Genomic DNA, 22647 nt, shown 5'->3' on the forward strand with positions numbered 1-22647 from the left:
AAAAATGTTGGAGCATGTGACTGATAGGTGCTCCTTGTTACCCAGGTGTGTACTGTTAGATTGATTGTTTAAACAAAATAACAGCTGTGAACATCTACTCATGGTTTTAGCCTTCAGTTTCACCTGTGAATACTGCATTTGTTGTTAAAAAGGATAAGCTAACATGAAGATCAGAGAGCTGTCTATGGGAGAAAAGCAAGCCATTTTGAAGTGGAGAAAAGAAGGAAAATCAATCAGAAGTATTGCACAAACACTGGGCATAGCCAGTACAACAATTAGGAATGTACTGCGAAAAAAAAAGAAAAGAAACCACTGGTGTACTGAGCAGCTGGCACAGAGTCAGCCAAGTAACATAACAGCTGATGACAAACATTGTGGTGAAGAAAAACCCAAAAACTACAGTCCGTGACATCAACAACAACCTCCACAGGGCAGGAGTGAAGGTAACACAATCCACCATTTGAAGAAGACTTTAAAGAAGATGCAAACCACTCATCAGCAGTAAGAATCAGAAGGTCAGATTACAATTCAGAAAGAAATATAGAGATGAGCCACAAAAGTTCTGGAACCATAATTAACTTTTCCCTAAGTGATGAAAAGGCCAAAGTATGGAGAAAGAAAGGATCTGCTCATAATCCAAAACATACAAGCTCATCTGTCAAGCATGGTGGAGGTAGTGTCATCTTCACTAATATTTATTGATGATGTAACTCATGATAGTAGCAGAAGAAGTTTTCAGGAACATTTGATCTTTTTCTTTACAGAAAAATACATCCAAATTAATCAAGACGAACTTTATCATGCAGCAAAACAGTGATCCAAAACACACTGCCAACACAACAAAGGTTCTATGTTTTATATTGTTTAACACATATAGATGTATATACCAGGAAATAAAAGCTGAAATCCTAAACTCTCATCTCATATCCATCTTTTGATCTCAAACACAAAGGTCTTCGGTGTATAGCCAAAACAAAAGAATTGGCATTGTTCAAATAGTTTCAGAGGGCACTGTACATCTCTAAATTGCACAGCATCAATCAAAGCATTTTATTAATATTTACCAATGTGATCCTGTAATGAATAACACTTATTTTATGTGTGAAATGCAATGTTGTAGAATATATATATATATATATATATATATATATATATATATATATATATATATATATATATATATATATATATATATAATATTATATATATTATTTAATAACAGCAATATTTAATAGTCAAATAATACCAATACACTTTCATTGACTTAAATATAAGAACAATGAGCTGATGAAAACAAACTTGAATAGTATGATGATACATTACATTAAGATACACTACACAAACCTAACATCATTTACATTATTACTTAACCCTCAGCTTTTAGCAGTAATCCACGATAAGTACTGTTAACAGAATATGTATATTTATTGACTTTCTTTTCTAATAAGGAACAGAATTATCCGAATATTTAATATAGTGTTCTCATTCCAGTCCCAAATATCCAATATGCCCTTATTAATAATGTGCCCTAATTAAGTAGATAATTGGTAAATTTCATAATTGAAGCTGAATACTAGGTTTCAGTTTTTACACTTTATTATTCATTTATGTTTCAATAGACATTAGGTTTTATTTATTTATTTTTTATTATTTAACGTCCTTTACATCCCAAGAATGTCCTAAGCATGAGTTGTAACTAGAACATATTTTACTGTTAATATGTGGTAAAGCACATAAATACACATAGGGCTATAAAATATTGTTGTTTTCTCTCTTTATCCTTTAGCACCTGGACACCTGAAGTCCCAAGCTGGTCTTTCTTCTCTGGATGTGTCGAAGAAGCCGAGCAGCTCAGGCGTGGTGGGCACCTCGCTCACTCCCCTGACACTGCCCAGCAAAGCTGAGAGTGTGGTGTCTATAACCAGCCAGTGCAGCTACAGCAGCACCATCGTACATGTGGGGGACAAAAAAACCCAGCCAGAGTCAGGTAGATAAGGCACATAAGATATTCAGCAAAGAGAATGAAAGTGGACAGAAACATGTTTAATCAGAGGTCATTAGTTAACATATACAAAGTCTTAAGGAGTATTCAAAATGTCAAAATTTTAAAGGTCTAGTCACAATGATATTTTGCATTAGGCAAAATATCATTGTCACAAATATTGCAATACAAAATACTGGTGAGATGAATTTTGCTTCTCTGAGATGCTTCTCACAATATTTCTCTTTAATGTTCATTATGAGCGCTAACTCTTCTTACACACTAGGCAGCAGCACCAGAGGTAGTAGCATAGAGCACAAGGTTTGTGAGTGGGAATCTAACTGCCTCAAAGAATGCTTACTTAAGCATTCTTAAGTTCAAAAAGTTCAGCGTTATGCGACGTGTCAAAATCAAGGGCCACAGGGCAAATGAAACAAAGTTGCAGGCCAGATTTGCCCCATGAGCTTTGTGGTGGACACATGTGCTATAACGCTTCATTCGGATAAGCTTAACTTTAACGTGAATTCGGGAAAAATAATACAGAAATGGCCCATAGCACACTACTACTCAACTTTTTCCGACTATCACACACTATTCACAGCAGATGCATAGTATAGCCATCTGAAGGGCAGTTAATGTATAAATGCACACCGGTTTCTACAGCGACTGGCTTGACCACACTCTGAATGTGGGTTAAAATCAATGCCTTTGAAGTAAAATTAAAGTGATTCAAATGTAAAATGGGATGAAGAAATACACAAAATAAAAGCATGATTTTTTTTCCTCATCTATACAATTAAATTGGTAATTATGACACAGTAGTGCATTGAAAGTGGATGTCTTAGAGCAGTAGGAGCTGTGAGGACACTTGACGTTTTATTTGAATAATTTATGCTCAATCTACGATCAAACAATCTTTTCATATTAATAACGTTGCCACGAGATGCATTTATGGCACTGAGAAACTAAAATTACATGTTAATAATAGGTGGAAATTACACCGTACAAATCCTGATGTAGTTTCTTACAGTGCATTGATATTGCTTTGGTTTGATTTGTTGTCATAACAAAATAAATGTATTCATATTTGAATAATTTTTTCTCAATATTGTCTCCTTTCACTATTGTCTTTTGAAGCCTGTCTTGGAATATGTCTGGTATCATGGCTTTAGTGTATCATCTCATGCCCAGAAACATAATATTCCTTGCTTACACAGGCATCATGGCAACAGGAGTTGTCCTTTAACGCTGAACCATTTATAATTAGATTATAGTTGTGAATAAAGCAATTTGAAGTGGTTATGTTATGTTTCATAGTGGTATTTCATGTTACCACTTTTGCTATTGACATATCATCATCAATCAAACCAGCAAAATAATTTACATTAATGCATAAATGTGATTGGTTAAACCACAACTGTTATAGAAGCCAATCTGTTTCATGTTTAGAAAACTAGAGTCACCAAACTTTAAAAAATATATATATATATTTTATATATAGTGTATATATATATATATATATATATATATATATATATATATATATATATATATATATATATATATATATATATAGTGTGTGTGTATGTGTGTGTGTGTGTATATATATATATGTATGTGTGTGTGTATATGTATATGTATATATATATGTGTGTGTGTGTATGTATGTATGTATATGTGTATATGTTTCTTAGTATTTCTACAAGTACTCAGTTCTGATAGCAGTGATTAGGGGCAAGATAGTTTGCATGAACTATTTCTTTGAACTGGGGTGCTGTAGTTCAGTGGTTTTCCAAGTAGGGGTCTCCAGGGGGCGCCTGGGGGGCCTCAACAATTTGGTGTGCCCATCCCTCCCACTAGTATGTTTTCTCTTTTTCTCACTCTCAGACAACCACACACACACACACAATCAATTCCTAATGTAATGTAAAGATGTAATTATTAATATAAAAAAAATGTAAAAAGGGGGATATATTCAGAAGTCTGTATTTTTAATGTGTTTTAAAGACACCCTGCAAAAGGGGGGCCTCGGTCACATGTTAATGCCATTTAGGGGGCCTTGCCCTGGGAAAGTTTGGGAACCCCTGCTGTAGCTGGTTGATATTTTCTGATCTGGTGCATATTTAGAAGTGAATACAGTAGCAGTATGTGAGTACATTTGTGCTTAGTATCACTAACACAGACTTTCCTTATTATGTGTCTATGTGTACTTATATGTCTATACGGTGCTCGCAGTCAGGTAGAGACTTAATAGAGTCTTAATAGAGTCCTAGAGTTTAATAGAGTTAGAGTTTGTGAGTGAACAAATGAACAATTCTGCGTTATACAGTGTATGAACATGAATTTGGTCCTGTTTTTCTCACACAGAAATCATAGAGGATGGCCCCAGTGCTGGAGACATAGCAGAAGGCCCCACTGCAGCCACTCCTCCTGCCACAGTTATACCTCCCAGCCAGGAAAGAGAAGCATATAAGAAACTAGGCCTGACTAAGCAGGTGCTGGCAGCACACACACAGAAAGAAGAGCAAGCCTTTCTCAACCGCTTGAAGGAGCTAAGGGGAGTTCACACTTTCAAAGCAGACTACCTGGAGAAGCAGAAAGGACAGGCCACGTCCGATGGTGAGAACATCTTCCGGGTTTGCAATTCAGGCCTTTTTCAGTTGTAATCCGGTTAAGGTGCGATTCGTTTCATTTAGCAAGGCAAAGCGTCATCTAGTTCAGTTGAAAATCTTTGCCTCCTCACTTCTGCTTATTTTCAGCTCAGTTGACACAGTTCACACCCTGTCAAACACTCTATAGAACATCACTGTGAATTTCAGTCAGCAAAGCAGTTAACAGACCTCATTAATTTATTGGATGAGACAGTCACTCTTTGACTGAAGCCCAAATAAGTACATTCCGAGAGCATGTACCAGTGAAAGAGTGGGCGTAGGTGAAGTGCCACCCTGGCAGCGTAAGCCCTGACTCAACATGTTCGCTGTTAGTTTGGCAGCACTGTTTTTCTAAATAAAGCCTGAGGAAAGAAATGAAAGCTTCAAATATGGGCTAATATCCTACTATTGGAAGTAAACTTATAATACAGGAAGACAGGATTTTTCAAGGCATGGTAAGTTTATAAATATCCCAACAATAAAATGAAAGATGGGGGGTTACAGTTAGCATGTTCCATGGTGCTGAAAAGTTGAGAGCTCTTGTTACTTTTTAGGCTGCTATCCTAAGTTCTTCTTTGATAGCTGATTATTAGGATTGCCTAGCTATTTTATTGCAAAATCTCAGGTACCAATATCTCCATAATTATCACAATACAGGCAAACTCTTTGTCATTTCCAGGTTCTACTTGACCTGTACAAAAACAGTGTGAGTAGATCAAATACTCTTTAATATCAGAATAATTCCCATTGTCGGTCATTCTCCCAAACATCAAGAATGCACATTAACATTAGCATGACTGTGCATGCTGTTACAGGAATATAATCAACACCAAAAGCTGATTTTCTTAAACAGCAAGTGTTTTATTCTCCTTATGCTACAGCAATTTGTCAGCTGTTACTATTTGTAACTACTTCATGATGTATCATGTTTAACAGTACAGTACTGTTTAAAATCAGTTCCTGTTATCTCTTACATTATGGTGTTTATTCATAGCCATTCCTCACCGGTCTCTCTTTTTCCTCTCTTGAAGTTAATAAGCGAAAAAAACATGGCTTGTCATGTTACAGAGAAGTCTGCCATGATGGCTTAAATGTTACTTAAATGTTAATCTCTTTACAGAAAGCTTCACCATATCAGCAGTTACACATTTCTTAAATAGCAACATGTTTTTAATCTGTGTATTTATTAGAAATCGGTTTATTATTAGTTTATGTGGCTTGTCTATCGTACAATTCCTTTTGAATGAGTTGTTACTGTAGAAATGGCATTAGGGCAAGCTCCTTAATATAAACATATGATACGAATTACAGCTGACACAACCGGACAGAGCTGCAGTTAAATAAAATTAAGAACAAGAAGAATCCATTATTTGTCACATGTACATTACAGCCGAGTGAAATAGTTTCTTTGCATATCACATCATATTAGGAAGTTGGGGTCAGAGTGCAGGGTCAGCCATGATACGGCGTCTCTGGAGCAGATAGGGTTAAGGGCCTTGCTCAAGGGCCCAACAGTGGCAGCCTGGCTGTGCTCATTAATATTAAAAACCTCATTAATCAAGACCTTCTGAGAAAGCAGATTTCAGAATTAAATTTATGCTGTGATATCAGTGCCCCTAACTAATTAGTCAGAGGCCAGTATTAGCCTTAAAAATTAAAAATGTTGTTAAATCACATAAAGCTCTGTTCATATTCCATTATAGCTTGCATACATCTCTCTCTCTTTTCCCTTCTCTCTTTGTACAGCTGGACAGTATCATGTTGGTAAGCAGGGGGGGAGAGCAGAACCTGCCACTGGCCGTGGGGGCCGCAACAGAAAGTCCAAATCCAAGCGCATCAAACAGAATGAATCGTCCGACAGCACCATCTCACATCGGAGACAGCTGTTCAGGCAAGAACTGCAAGGACTGAACCAAACTTCATGGTCTCCTTCAGACACCTCACAGTCTGCTTTTCCTATCGCGTACCCAGCCGTTGTGCCTGCATACCCCCTCCAGGTGTACCCAGGGAGCAATGCCATGCCCCCCAGGGTGGATGCCCCACTCTCAGGATTTGCAGACAGTCAGTGTACCCAAAATCCACGCTTCCCTGTGCAACCCATGCAGCCCCAATTCCCTGCCCCTCTTGTCACACCCATGGTGGCTCTTGTGCTGCCCAACTACATGTTCCCACAACTAGGAAATGCCCCTCGGCAGCCTTTCTACCCTGAGCAGGTAACTTTCAGCTGATCAGTTGTCTTTTTTTTTAGTCTGTAATAACCTCTATTTTTCAAAGCATTTTGAGGTTTTGGAAAGCCAGTATATAAATGAAACACATGATTAATCATTATTATTTGTAACAGTTTTAATTGCTCTCCTACAGGCTTTGTTCCCACCCACTCAGGTTCCATTCCAACCCCAGACAACGTTTCCTGTACAGACTCAGTTCACCCAACAAAACCCTTTTCCAACTCAGCCATTCCCTTTCACACCACTGGACAAGCAACCCAAGCCCGCAGAACCAGAAACGAGGGAGGGGCCTTCACGGAGCTCCACCCCTCAGTCACTGGGTGCACGGGACCAATCATCTCCACCCTTGTTCCGGTCACAGTGTAGTTCACCACTGCAGCTCAACCTTTTGCAGCTGGAGGAGAGCCAGCGCTCCAATGAAAGACAGGAAACCACAGCAACCTCTGCTGGTACTCAGGGGAGCACTGCAGTGGAGAAAGGAGCAAACGCTGGAATGCAGACCAAGACTGACATAGAGACAGTATGGGCGTGATTTCTTTTAGCTCCTCATTTGTCTTCTTTTGCTTCTGCTCTCTCTTTCCACTAGATGGCATTATTATGTAGGGGTTTTTTTTGTTGTTGTTTTGTTTTTTTGCTTTTGTGCTGTTTTCCCAGTGGATGAAAAGCAGTTACTGAAAATGAATGGATGAAAAGTATTTGCCCCCTTAAAGTTAATAGCTGTAAACCAAACTCTTTCTGTAGTTTAACTGACCATTGGAATGATATTCTTATTGCATAATCCTGCTTTTGTTTTACACCCAATCAAATTAGAAAACGCACTAGTGACTAATCTGACATAGCAATAGATTTTCTTTGGTATACACGAGCCAATTTTTTTCTTAGTGTCTTGCCTTAGCTGCAGAAAGAGAAAGTGTTTTCATTCAAATATTAAGGTTCAGTGGACTCCCAGACTCTAGTGAAAGCTTTGTGACCGTTTCCAGAGCTGTTTCATGGGTATCAACAAATGTCACCAAAAAAATTAAATTGGTAATATTGGTGACTGTACAGTAAATAAGTGTTCAGTAATACATGTTGTTTGCTCTATATAGATTTCCTTGGCACAAACATGTGGTTGAACACCTGAAAATATTTGCATTAATAGAGAAAATCAGGAATATGGTAAACATTTTACAAGAGCTTAGTATGCTAAGCTTCAAAGTGTTCTTTGAATCTTCTTTAATATTAGAATTGTTTAGAAATTAACAATGAATTAAGAGGACTTAAAAATTAGGAATATGATCCATAAGCTCAGCATTGGCAGTAACTTAGCATATGATGTCCCTTTTTTATGTTGTTTTGCAGGAAGATGCAGATGACATGCACCACTGTGACACTTTCTCTTTATCCAGCGATCTGTTGGATATCCTCATGTTAGAAGACTCTCGGTCCGGCACTGGGTCAGCTACATCTGGGTCCATGGGTTCAGCTTTTAATGGCTGTGGCACGTCAGCTTGTGGAAGTGGTGGATCTGCTAGTGGAACTGGTGCGTGACTTCTGTGTTCTATTCACTCTATTCACACTAGAAGCAAAGCCACTCGTTTCTTAATTGTATGGGATTATAACTGTACCGGGAGTTTTAAAAATGTCCTATATAATAAGTAAATGCACAGAAACAGCATTCAGTTCAATTCACCAGTAAGTGCATTGAAGAGATCCTGGCAACATGACAGGAGTTAAAATTTACAAAGCCAGTTTATTTTATGTCACCATAATCCTCTCAGTTCAGAATGACCTGACCAAAAAATGATTCTTCATGTTCATGGAGTAAGTTTTGTAAGAACACTTACAAATTTCATGTTCATTCTAAATACTATTCCACTTTTGTGGATGTGTAAATGGATTTGCCTATAACTCTGATACTTATAATAGTCCTCAGTTGCAAATAAACAGGAGGCCTACCCTGGTTACTGTGGTATTATCAAATATCGAATTGTTGCCTTTTGAATGAAAATTATGTGGAGCCTGATATTTACACCACTAGTGATTTTCATATAGATAAAATTTTCAGTTTTGGCTCAGTGGTTAAAGGCTCTGTGTTACTGATCAGGTCAGAAGCCCCAGCACTGCCAAGCTACCACTGTTGGGCCCTTGGGCAAGGCCCTTAACCCTCAATTGCTCAGATGAATGAATGTAATAAATGTAAGTCGCTTAAGGGTAAGATAAGGGTGTCTGCCAAATGCCATCAATAAAAACTTTAGTGCCTCCTAATTTAATGTAACATTTTGAGTCTCATTGACACGCTTTGCAGTGGTTTTGAATCCTCTTTTTCTCTATGTTCTGTCTTTTTCTCTCATTCTTTCTCCCACTCCCTCTCTCCTACACTCTTTCTCTCTGTATCATATACAGGGAGCAGTCACACCAGCAATAACAGCAGTAACTACTTTGGCAGTGTGGACTCTTCACAGAAGTCCCTTAAGGCCAAGAGACCAGGAGGTGGCATTTCAGGGTCCTTGGAGTTAGAGGAGAGTGAGAGTTTGCTCAAATATGCCCTGCAGGATCCTCTGTGGCTACTCACTGCCAATGTGGACAAGGCTGTAATGATGACGTACCAGTTGCCCTCCCGGTGAGTGAGGTTAAACACAACCTGTGCCTTATGCCCCCTTGATAGTCTCAATGTTAATGATCCCTGTCCACTGATTTGAAAAGCATGGAAGGAGATAGACGGACATGGAAATTAATATAACACTTCTAAATAATAATCATGATGATAATAATAATAATAATAATAATAATAATAATAATAATAGGATAATTTTAAAGAAGAGAAGTGTGTATAAACCACATAACGCTTGCTGTTTTGAAAAAGTGCAGTCCTTTTGGAACTTTGGAATATAAATTTTAACACTCATTGCAAAAATCAGTACTTTACTTGTGAGACGTTTGATGAGTCACTCTATCTTTAAAAAATGTTTTACTGTCATATATGAAAACCATCAAAGAATGGTTTCAAGTCTTAACTCTAGCATTTACAGTTGCTTATTAATTTTTATTGTCATGCTGTATCATTGTGTGCACACTGGGGCAGCAGTGTGTGCTTGTTAGAGTTTGTATTTGACCAAAGTCCAATGCCTGAGTCTGCTTGAGAGTGTTTGTGTTACATATAGATGTGTTTTGTGGTACTGAATAACAACAAACAAGATTACAAAGTCTTCTTTTCTGGGTTAAAAATATTACAATCTTTTGCAAGTTTGCCAGTACGACTTATTAAGCTTCTGGATTTTTGAGGCATTCTCAGTAAAACTACAGTTATGACCATTTGCACTTTCAAGATGAACTGTGTTTATTGTGGGCCACAGTGAGGTCTGCCTTATTAGGCTTTGGAATATGATGTCATGAAACAGAATCTCATGGGTGGTCACCATTTTGGCAGGATTAGTCAGTCGTCTAGTTAGACAGGTAGCGTAGCTAGTTTTCTTACAAATGTAAGTATTTTGAGTGTTTGAGTCATAATGGTAGGAAGCTATTATATCTCCAATGCAGCAGCCATGAGCCAGCAGCCATGTGATAGAAAAAAATAAAATAAAATATTTTTAAAAGTCCACAGTGGACTGTAAAAACTACGGAAACAAAGTTTCACATGTAACACAGGAGAACGTTATTTGTACATTCCGTTGGCATTTTGTGTATTTCAGTATATATTAAAGAAATGCCTGATTATATACAGGTATTGATGTCTGGACTTTGTCCAATTTACGCACCAACCAAAATGCATTTGAAAGTAAATGGAAAAACCATCTCCTGTCTTAACAGGATGAAATCAGTAATCTGTACAGAGCATTAATATGGTGGCATGGTGGCCTAGTTTGGAATAGCACATTTGTCTTGCACCTCCAGGGTTGGGGGTTCGATTCATGCCTCTGTCCTATGTGCGTGGAGCTTGTACATTCTCCCTGTGCTTCGGGGGCTTCCTCTGTGTAGTTTAGTTTAGTTTATTGCTTTACAAAGCACATTTACAACAACAGATCCTGAAACCAAAGTGCTGTACAAGAAATATAAACCAGAATTAAACAAATTAAGAGTAAACAAAAACCAAAGATAAGACCAATGAAAAATGTATACCCTCACTTAAAACAAAGAATACAAATAAGTATTTTAAACACAGAAATGGTAGGGGATGATTTAATGTGGAGAGGGAGACTTTTCCAAAGCCTTTAGCCTTAAAACATGAATGAGGAACTGAGAGTAGTAAATAACTGGATGATCGAAGGTGTCTTGAAGCTGTGTATGGGATACACTGTGGAGCAAGTCCATACAAAGCTTTAAAAACAAAATGCAAAATTTTAAAATCAACATGGAACTTGACCAATAACCAGTGAAGAGAAGTGAGCACAGGTGTAATGTGCGCACGTTTTTTAGTGCCAGTCAGTAATCTGGCTGCCGCATTTTGTGCCAACTGCAACGATCAATAGTTGTTCTGGGCAAGCCCAGACAGAGCAAATTACAGTAGTCAAACCTTGATGTTATAAACGCATGAATAACAGTTTCGATGGTCCTTCTTGGAGAGTATCATTTTGATTTTAACAATAGATCTTAACTGAAAGAAACTGCTTTTTTACCACAGCACTAATCTGCTTATCAAAGCAGAGTGTGGGGTCAAAAATGACACCAAGGTTTTTGATACAGTCACACACATTGGAATGAAAGGGTACCAACCTGACTGACAATGTCAGAGGACAGAGCTGATGGACCAAAGACTATTATTTCGGTTTTGTCGTTGTTTAGCTGTAAAAAGTTCATGTCCATCCAGAGCTTAATGTCATGCAGACAGTCAAACAAACTAGACACATAGACACTTATTTTTCACAGGAAGATAAAGCTGTGTCATCAGCATAGAAATGATATGAGAAGTGGTGTCTTTCAATAGTATGACCTAGAGGAAGCGTATATAGAGAAAAGAGAAGAGGGCCCAAAATGGAACCCTGAGGAACACCATAGGGCATTTGAGCACAGGATGAGAAACACTTCCCTACATTAACAGAAAAAGATCTCTCCTCCGGTACTCCGGTTTCCTCCCCCAGTCCAAAGACATGCGTTGTAGGCTGATTGGCATCTCAAGTGTGTGAATGGGTGTATGAGTGTGTGCGATTGTGCCCTGTGATCGGTTGGCACCCTGTCCAGGGTATTCCCCGGGCTTAAATATCCCGGGCTCCAGGTTCCCAGCGACCCTGTATAGGATAAGCGGGACAGAAAATGGATAGATGTATTTGATGCTAATGTAATACTTGGTTGTGCTCTTTATGTAAAAAATGTTATATGAAATACATTATACGTCCATCCAGGGCATTAGCATCTCTAACGTTTCCCCACTTGTCATGTAATGTAGGGGTTCTGTAGCTATCTACCCAGATTGTAGGGCAAATCACAGCATGTTTGATCTCAAACAGTTAAAACGGAAATAGGAATAAATAACAATAACACCAGGTTATATTTAATACATGACCGGTGAGTGTAATTTACTATTTCCTGTTTTATTAGCAAGTGTATGGAATAATTAATATATGCTTATTTAATGCTCAATTAATGCTTATTTATATGTATATGTAGAACAGTTGGGGTCACTGTAACTGTAACATGATCTCCAACCATTGGTAGCAGTTTGTAGATCATCGGATTGTGCAGGTCCTACACTCATGTATATTTGTAAACTGTATGTAGGCTTTGAGTGAAATTTTTTTAATTGCTCAAACAAAGAGGCACTTAAATGCACAACAGATTTGAAAGCATTTACGGTGATGTAAGAGGAGCTTCATATGGATCCACAATGTTAATAAGATTATAATTTGAAGTCAGTTGCTTGGCATGCCTTTGGAGTTAAGAGTGACACAACCGCTTTCCATTTTGATTAGCTTTAAATACAAAAACACAATAAAACAACAATCGCTTTCAGCTCTCACTGTATGCAAGTACAGGCTTATAGCATGCGAACAAAGAACTAACCCTTTCAAAATGGCTGAACAGTCACTTGATGCAGCATGATGTGATGTCTATTCCCAAATGCAATATTATGATTATCTGATGTCCAGTTGGAATAAAATGTTTCCATGTATGTTCACGAATCTTTGTGTCTGTAATTCTGTCTCTTTAGTGATATCCAGCAAGTGTTGCGGGACGACTTGGAGAAACTGAGGCAGATGCAGAAGAGTCAGCCTCGGTTTTCTGAGGCGCAGAAGAGGGAGCTGGCTGAGGTTCACCCCTGGGTGAGAGAAGGAGGAGGTCTACCCAAAGCCATTAACATTGAGGTGAACACAACGAAAAAGCGCTTCACATTTTACATCTAGTCCTAGTGAGCAAAATATAAAGCCAGTCTATTTAATTTAACTAAGATTAAAACACTTCTCATGATTGTGCAAGTTGACAAGTAGTTTTATGAAATTAATAATTAATATTATTTCCTTATTCTCGTTAAGAAAGTTGATCTACTGTAAACGAAAATCTTGTTTTCCGAAGCTTTGATGTTCACACCTTTTTATCTTGGTTCAAAAAGACATGCTTTCATTTTAAACCCAGGTTTCCACAATCAGGAGCAAACTTTAGTAAATAAATGCTCAAGATTCTCCCATATCTTTATCAGTATAAATTTTAAACATTGCCGTAGACATCCGTAAAGATGCAGGGTTGTTTGGCTAGATATAAATTATTGTAAATGATGACTGACAAATAAATCAATAAAGTGTTATTTTAAACCCATTTCTAAGAAACATATGGCATTTAGTTGTAAAGATGTAATACCATTTATATGAATTTTTATGGCCAATTTTGCTCTCCTGTACTTTTGACTATAGGGCGATATTCTGTTGCACCACACAGGAGCAAAATATTTTTTAAAAATGAAGGTTTCTTCTGCTAATTATGTTTGAAATGTATAAATTAGCTAGGCTCAGACTGTCATCTCTGGATTCAATTGTTTCAGCTTTAGTAATATCATTTAATGTTATGAAACCTCTTCAGCTTGACCATCTAACTAAGTTCTGTACTACCTGTAAGTATACTGGTGTAGGATAGAGCTAAGCTAAGTTTTTGTTGTGTGTTGCATGTTGTGAAGGCTTGTGTTGGCTGTAAAGGAGTCACAGAGACGCTGGTTGCCGAGGAGCTCCCAGACCTGCACATGGGGGAATCTGAAGCCAGTGATGTCGCAGCCCCCCCTCGTGACCAGATGCAATGAAGAGCTTGTACACACACACACACACACACACACACACACACACACACACACACACAGTACTAATCTGGGATAGGATGTTTTTGTATATGTTTTTTAAAAAAATACAACTTGAATAATTTATATGTTTAGATGAGGTAGTGAAGAGCATTGCTTTTGAGGAGCTTTATGGAGTTCTCTGATATGTGCGTCTGTGTGTGTGCGTGTGTTTGTCAGATGTCTGTCAGTCAAATTCCTAGACTCCAATGTGTTCTAAGACAATGTCCTTGTGACTAAAAAGTATTTTTGTTTCTTGAAATCTCTTAATTAAATGGTTGTTATTTTATATATTTATGTGGAGCTTGAAAACCACACATTGTCATATTTTATGTTCTATAATTGTACCCCACAAATGTCCTTGAATACCTCAACAGCTACTTTAGTAGCTTTAAGAAGCATTTCTGCTGGAAAAGGCTATAAAAATTAGTTTAATTTAAACAATTAACTACAAATGTCTATCTCCTCATCAGCTATTACACTATATAAATTCAGAGAAATGGGACAGGAGGTAAGGATACTAGCCGAAAAGACCAGAAACAGTGCAATGAATATAGTTTAATATATTTTCTATAAGTTATTCTATAAGATAGTACGTTGAAGATTATAGAGAGATCCGTTTACAGACAATTGTGGTACAGGACCACAAAAGCGTTTAATCCTTTTTCCCAGGATAGAGACTGATCTCGAGTTTTGAAAGAAAAATTGACATTGGATATGTCCAAACCAACTTCTTACTGTACTAAATAGCAATCAAATATATTAATATTTGATTCATATTAAGTCAATATTAATATACATTTTCTCCTTATTCCTGTACATACCCTCAACAACCACAGCACTTTTTTTTTTCAATGTGAGCCTGCCAAATTCCCAAAGCTTCTGTTTTTTTTATTATTATTATTATTTGTTGTTTTTGTTTTTTTGGGGGGTTAATTGGTAGGTTTGCTAATAAGAGTTAAAAGAATATATATATTTTTATTTTAAACTACAATTAGGACAGTTTTCACAGTCAAAAAGACTTGTTTATTGTAGGGTACAGAAAGGTATTTTATGTGTCAAATGTTATTATATAGGATTTGTTTAAAAAATAAAATTATTTTTTAGAAAAAAGTAAATGCTTCGGAGTCTTGATTGGAGTTTTGATTTTTGTGCATTTTGAAAATTTATGCACCACCTTGCCAAACTCATAGTACAATTCACAAATGAGAATCACAATTACAAATCAAGACACATAGCCTACAGTATAGGACAGCAAACACAACAACAACAACAAACAAGGACAGGGAAGATGATAGAAAAAAGAGAAAAGCTATTGAGTGGTTTAAAATAGAAGAGATTTAGCTCAAATAAAAATGATTTTATTTTTTATTTTTATTTATTTCATTTTTTTTTACTTTATTACGGAAATGTTTTCTCTGGACAGTTAGACTACATTAGCTGTGAGTCAGATTAAATCAGACTATGTCTAATCCATTCTCTTGAGTGACCGTTGGAACCGTCTGTGTAACTGGAGCCATGTCGGTGCCATATGCTCAAAATGAAACGCGTTGCCTTTTTTTCTTCTCCCCCCCCCCCCCCCCGGTAGTTTTTATTACAACGCTGTTCCGGTGTACAGCCTTTCTTGCCTTTTAGTGACCTTTTAAGAGGCCGCAGAAACTGGACGCGACGTGAAGAGGATGCGAGTGCCTTTGATGAATGCGACGTGAGTGTCGTTCACACCTCCGCCAATTTGAGGACGAGGTGTTAAAGTCCGGACCGCACTAAAGGCGGCACCTCACAGACGCCACTATAATCTTTCAAGCTGACAACAGTCCGCGAAGTTTCAGATGTGGATTTGAAGAAAGAAAAAAAAAGCTTAATACGTTTTTATCCCACACTGAACAGATCATCAATTGACTACAAACTATTATCCATTTAAGTAGGCCATGATATTAGTTCTTCAGAATCATACACTACTTCACTTGTTAATTAGCCTTATAGCTCACCGTCCCTGTATGTGATGCATTATAGCTCACCGTCCCTGTATGTGATGCATTATAGCTCACCGTCCTTGTATGTGATGCAATTAGGATGAACAGAGTCTGTTAGTTTGTTTTTTTAATAACCGAAATGGTTAACTTTCACTATCTGAGATTATTTGGAAATTAAAAACGCTTCTTCTTTTTTTGTACTTCAAAATGTGATACCTTAAACGTTTGTAGCCTTCTAGAACAAAAACCCGGAAGTTGGGCCTGAGAGAGTTTTTGAGTTAGCTGTACCTTAGTGTACATGTAGGCTCGACGTGGTTTGTTTCACGTATGCTATTTATTCGTCACTATAACATGAGGCCTGAGGGTAAGGTCTTGTTTAGTTCTCGTCAGTTATACAGGTTTATCCATTTTACAGAGCCTAAGTGCTATAAAGTTAAGTGAAGTCCTTGGTCGTAGGACTAACCCAGAATAAGAAGCCTGCTGTGCAAATGTAGTTAATGTCATATGTAATTACGGTATACTCTGAGGTTATACTCTGAAAAGGATATTGGCAGGAAATATGGGAGCCTCGAGAAAACGTTTATCCAAATTGATCTCAAGAATGAGATTGCTGAAGAGTTTTTGGTAGCTTATCTGCTAGGCAGCTTGCGACCATATACAAAATACCTTGTCAAAATAGTTTGCCACGCAGCTACTGTTTAGTGTAGTAGTAATAGTAGGCCACGTCGGATGTACCACACTATGGTGTATATCCATAACCACAGCACTTTATAATGTGTGAGCCGGTCAAGCTCCAAAAGGCTCTGAAAGAATGACAGCTGGGTTTGTCAGCTCCAGATTACCGACCATCAGAGGTGTGGGGTTTCCTACAAACTCCAAAGAGTAGCCTACTTTCTCACCTTCTGTAGTCTGCATACGCAAAGTGTGGGAAAGATGCCCCCTCCTCCTCCTCCTCCTGTGCTCTTGACCTCTACTTATTTCAATTGTTAATTCTTCTTTTTACTGACTCATTAAATTCAATAGTAGCCAGCTAGTGTGTGAAGTTTGATGACGTTTAATTATAGCGACCCCATTTCTGTTATGAGACATCCCTGTTTCAATTAGTTTACCACATGCACACTTGGTTGTGAAGTGAATAAGAGCATATTTCTCCCACAAGAAAAAAAAAAGAATTAATAATAATAATAATAATAATGAGATGAGTGTTTATGTTGTTTTTTAATGAAGAAAATGCATAAGTCATCAATATATCTACAGCAACAATGAAATATTTACATTTCTGTCTACAATAATAAGATACATATAATCACTTCCTAGAAATACTCATCAGGACAGTGTTGTCTTAATTTAGCTTATACAAAAACATTTTAAATACGCTACAAATATGCTGATGTTGCAGTGTTGTTAGGTTGATACTCGGCTGTTTCACCATGAAGAGCTTTTCAGAACTGCTACAGACACTTCTCATGTCCAGTCTTTCTGAACTACATAATAACTTGCGCACTAACAGCTACACAGGTTCTGTTGCATACATCTCACTGCTATGTTTAAGGCATCTGTCCAGGTCTACCAGGGCCTCCATACAGGTTTAGAGTAGAACACAGTGGGTATATTATCCTGAGCGTCCCGGCTGTCCACGTGACTGTGCTCGGTGTCGGTCTCGTCGATGTCCGAGCACAGGTCATCGCTTGATGTGTTGGACGGAGACGGTGAGAGAGCTGAAGGTCTACCGGTGGCACGTCCTTCGGGTGGTGACAGCACGGCGTACATCCCGTCGCCTGGCCAAGTCCCAGCGTTCCCACAGTCTCCCATCAAATCAGAAAGCAGATCCTGGAAGCGATCTTCGTCGTTCAGAGGCATACACTCGAGCAGATGGTTAAGCAGGTCCGCCGCGATGGTTGCGTCGATGCCGGGACAGCTGGAGACGAACGTGTGCACCTCATGCATGCACTGGATATAACCAGCGGCGAAGCGCTCACTCGCCTCACGATTCATGCTGTCAGATGCTGAAATAAAAGACAAACATACGAGGGTCTTAATCCCAAAGCAGATCCATTTTAGACTTTGATTTTAAGAGTTGAACATGCAGTGGCAGCTCATACACGCCCACGCCTAACTCACCTTTCGCTCTGTTTTGAAGAATACTTTCCACGTGCTTCACGGTCATTTCCAGGACTTCAGCGTTCTCCATCTTTGTCTGCGCCTAAGGATGACCCAAACAGCGTTAGAGTAATCATGTGTCCTGGTTATGCAGAAAGCGAGCTGTCATTATATGTGGAGGCGTCAAAGTTGGAAAAGTGATGAACGCAACTTACGTCCGAGTCGGTTAGTAGCACGCGCAGCTCCTGTAAACTTTCATTAATGCGGGCGCGCCTCTTTTTCTCCACCAAGGGCTTTCTTGTCTACACAGATGTAATATTACACAGCATAAGCATTGCTGCAAAGACCACCAAAGCCAGACATGTTGGGAAGATCACAAAGAACGGTTCGTACCTTTCTGTCTCCTTTGATCCCATAATAGTCATCCTCACTCTTGGCATTGCGGGAGGTAGGGGCCATATTGCTGTATTTCCGATATCCGAGCCAGAGAGAGAGAGAGAGAGAGACAGACAGACAGAGAAAAAGAGAGAGGGAGCGCTCCAAACAAGCACGCAGTGCCGTTACAACTCCTGAATGGAGGGCAGATGGCCGGCGAGCGCAGTCTGAAACAAAGGTCTACACACGGTGCTAACAAGCGAGGCGGGTATTGTGCAAAAGTGGGCGACCAAAGGGGCGCATTTATGGAGCCTGATTTACATGTCAATGGTTCGCGGACTGCGCGAGAGAGCTGACGGCGAGCTCGCGCATAGAGAGAGCCAATCAACTGCAGCGCCTTTGTCTCGCTTTCGAAAACCTACCCACCCTGAAAAGTGTGTACTGGAGGGGAACGATTCAATTTCCCTGTCCCAGATCAGCACTCTGTTCAGCCATGTAGGCCTACGTTTGAGTAAATCAAACAACAACAACAACAACAACAATAGACTACTACTACTACTAATAATAATAATAATAATAGATGTTAACCTGTTGGATATTGTTTTTTTTATTAGTTAAAATAGGCTTGGGAATGATTTGAAATATTAAAAACATTTGTACTGAATGGCTTTGTGAATGACCACATTTGTGAATGAATCACAACAGAGCATAATTAATACTCAGTCAAAGTGTGAGCTAGCTATTTCTGGTGTATCACCTTTAATATGCCATCCGCGTGTTTTGCAAATAATTAGCCTAACAACTGCAATTAAATTCATTAATAAAAGTTTAAATTTATTTTTGGAATATTAATAGTTTTCTAAATGATTTGCTATCCACTTTAAAGTAAGGGATTATTTATTTATTTATTTGTTTGTTTGTTTGTTTGTTTGTTTGTTTGTTTGTTTGTTTGTTTATTTTCCTTTCTAAACGGTGAAACGCTCGCCCTCTGCTGGACACTCCGTGCATGTTGTCATGTCAGGAGTCCCAGTTACGCAGCTTTCGTGGACAGCCTGTTTTTATACAGGCTATGATGTAAAAAGCCAAATTATTATGCTGACGTAATTAGATAAACAGTGTGGCTTGAAAATCAACAAGTGTTATAAAGAAGCTCATTAATGACGAATCCACGTCTACGTCGTATGCGTCCAAGACGACAAAACGTTATTGAGTATACAACTGTGTAATACTGTAATAAACAGTTCACTACTTAGTATGAGAGTAGTCTGTGTGGTTTTGGCCCTAACCTGTGTCTGGCAGGACGTTCATAGATCTTTTTTTAAACTCAGAAATCTTTAATGAACAAAGCAGAGTTGTAGCACAAAATAATTCAGGAATATTACAGGTACTTATGACATCGTTGTATGAAATCTACTAATTCATTTTCCCTGCTGAAAAGAACCCCTCAATATATATTATCACAGAACTTCTAATGTTTCCAATAAAAATACCATTACATACCATCAGCTAACAATTAAAACCATTACCATAATTGGTCCTTAATGGTATCCACTAGACATAACATGCCACCAATGAAAGACAACAGATCACCTGTAGAGACCCATAGGGACCAGTACAGTTTCTATTAAAACTAATACAATTCCCATTATAGCCATTAAAACCATTACAAATTTTTTAAATGTTTCTATTGTTCATTTGTTTGTTTGTTTCAGCATGTTTATATGTTGTAGATCAGAGGTCTTCCTGAAAGGGCTGGTCATTACAGCCAAATTGGAGGCTCACTTGATAGTTGATGGGAGATTATGGTGAACTGATTAATCAAGTGAAATCAGGTCTGGCTCCTGCTTGTTTGACATGAATTGGTTGGAATGATATGTATTTGTGCTTCATCCCACCCTGGTTTAGATTATGGTTTCATTAGACATCATGTTTATCATGACAAGTAATTGAATGTTTCTTCCCCGAGCACATCACAAAAATAAGGATAATTATATGCCATAAAGCTAATACCCTAGATTTAAATATGCAACACATCCCAGTGTTCAAAACCCCAATTTTCTGATCACATGAATGATTCGATATCATGGATTCCCACACACCGTCAAAGCGGTCATAAATGATAATAATTCCATATAAGTAGAATGGCATGACAGGTTATTTTTTGACTTCCGGAAGGCTGATGCAAATCTGTGTGCGTCGTTCACCGTAAAAGCCTAAAATAAGCATCGGAAGGCACAGCCATTTCAGGAGCATTTCAGCTTAAAAGCCCTTGTGCACGCTGCAGCTTCTAGTATAATATGAGCACAAATGTAATCAGCTTCTAAAAGGCCTATGTAATTGGATAAATGGGTTTGAAAGGAGCTACATGTAAAAAAAATAATAATAATGGAGTTCTTACAACATATTTCTACTACTAATACTCCATCCAGTTTACCATAATGCTTATCCTACGTAGGGTCACAGGGAACTCAGGCCACAAGGCAGGGAACAACAACAACAATAATAATAATAATAATAATGATAATAATAATAATAATAATAATAATAGGGGGCATGGTGGGGGTTCGATTCCTGTGCATTGGAGGGGGTGGCAGGCTGATTGGCATCTCTAAATTGTTTGTAGTGAATGGGTGTGTGTGTGTGTGTGTGTGTGTGTGTGTGTGTATGTGATTGTGCCCGGCAATGGGTTGCCATTGCGTCCAGGGTGTACCCCGCCTTGTGCCCCTCGTCCCCTAGGATAGGCCCCAGGCTCCCCGCAACCCTGTGTAGGATAAGCAGTACAGAAATTGGATGGATGGATAATAATAATAATAATAATAATAATAATAATAATAATAATAATAATAATAATAATAATAATCATAGCCCACACCTTTTTTTCAGTAAACGTTGTACAGTTTATACCACAAGACTGTAGAATTCTTCAATCTGGTTGGTCAGGTGTTGGCTGCAAGGGTTATATTAATGTGCTTATTCTGAGCTGCATTTTTTAAAAATTCATTGACAGTATAATTGTCTGAAAACTGCCGTGGTACAAGAGGGATAAAACCAACTTTTTTGGAATATAATTAACATTTGGGTGGTAATGTATCATGCCATCCTGTCATTGATTATTTTCCTATAACAGCACCATTTATTTTATTCCTTACTAAAAAATTAGGAAGAACCTTTTGTAAAGGTTATAATATAATCATAATCTGTTGTAATTATTTTTATTATATCATTTCAACATATTATTTATAATATCATTGGGTTGAGAATAGTCCACCAAACCAAAATATCCAGCCAATAACTGTCTAGAGGTAAAAAAAAAAAAAAAAAAGAAAAAAAAAAAAGAAAGAAAAGAAAAAAAAAGGGGTTTAAGTTCAACATGCTTTAGGCATATTTAATGTCTGGACCTGAGTGTAAATTGTATATTATATTAAGGTTATGTGATACAAGATACCTCATGTAATGTATTTTCAAATAATTCAATTTAAATGTATTTATATAGCACTTTTATCAATAGACATTGTCACAAAGCAGCTTTACGAGACGAAATGAGGAAGAACCCTTAGAAGGAAACAGACTCAAATGGGAACTCATCCTCTTCTATGTGACACCGGATAGTGGGGTTATAAATCATTACGCTTTCCCAAATGTACTATATAGTTAAATAGTACTTATACTATTGTTGAACAGTATAAGCAGCAGGTTCTTTTATGATCACAGCAGCAGTTTTTGGGTACAAGCCTACAGTGTCTAAGTGAAGTTAACCATTGAAAAATAGCTGAGTCTTGGGCATAAACTGTTTTTGGTACGTGCAATTTTTAGATAGAGTATCCACATGGGAGCATTCTCAGAGAGTGTGTCACAAGTACAGCAAGCTCCAAGCATTAGGATGGGAGTAACGTGTTTAGCTCGACAGAGAACATTTTAACATTTTAAAAACACATACATATGTATTGTTGGCCTGTGAGAGAACATACTGAGCCGTTTTAAGTCAGTCACAGGATGTTCTCAGTTGATGCCAGAAGCTATTAGGGCCTGTCCTTTTCTCACTGTACATACTCCTATTAGGAAACGTTATTTGAAAACAATCTCTTTTCATTGTTATGCTCATGGC

The 22647-nt window shown here is 37.9% G+C and overlaps 2 protein-coding genes across 7 annotated transcripts in view; one reads left to right on the forward strand and one right to left on the reverse strand.

Annotated features, from left to right (window-relative positions):
- The window catches only part of per2 (period circadian clock 2), a 59631-nt gene extending 45222 nt beyond the window's left edge, over positions 1 to 14409 (forward strand). For all 6 annotated transcript variants that reach the window (XM_053673630.1, XM_047162536.2, XM_017495436.3 and 3 more), the window contains 8 exons: positions 1787 to 1987; positions 4349 to 4600; positions 6379 to 6845; positions 6994 to 7380; positions 8202 to 8382; positions 9246 to 9462; positions 12985 to 13138; positions 13942 to 14409. In XM_053673630.1, the coding sequence (XP_053529605.1) occupies positions 1787 to 1987; positions 4349 to 4600; positions 6379 to 6845; positions 6994 to 7380; positions 8202 to 8382; positions 9246 to 9462; positions 12985 to 13138; positions 13942 to 14061 (1979 nt within the window). In that variant the 3' untranslated portion in view covers positions 14062 to 14409. The remainder of the gene's footprint in view (positions 1 to 1786; positions 1988 to 4348; positions 4601 to 6378; positions 6846 to 6993; positions 7381 to 8201; positions 8383 to 9245; positions 9463 to 12984; positions 13139 to 13941) is intronic.
- Positions 14410 to 17266: 2857 nt separating this feature from the next.
- hes6 (hes family bHLH transcription factor 6) lies at positions 17267 to 18791 on the reverse strand (the record flags this gene model as incomplete). Its single annotated transcript, NM_001201020.1, is given in 4 exon segments — positions 17267 to 18073; positions 18189 to 18270; positions 18383 to 18469; positions 18561 to 18791. Coding segments are annotated over 4 exon segments (675 nt in total). The 3' UTR covers positions 17267 to 17633.
- Positions 18792 to 22647: the final 3856 nt, after the last annotated feature.

The sequence above is a fragment of the Ictalurus punctatus genome, chromosome 20, assembly GCF_001660625.3.
Source record: "Ictalurus punctatus breed USDA103 chromosome 20, Coco_2.0, whole genome shotgun sequence".
Lineage (NCBI taxonomy): Eukaryota > Metazoa > Chordata > Actinopteri > Siluriformes > Ictaluridae > Ictalurus > Ictalurus punctatus.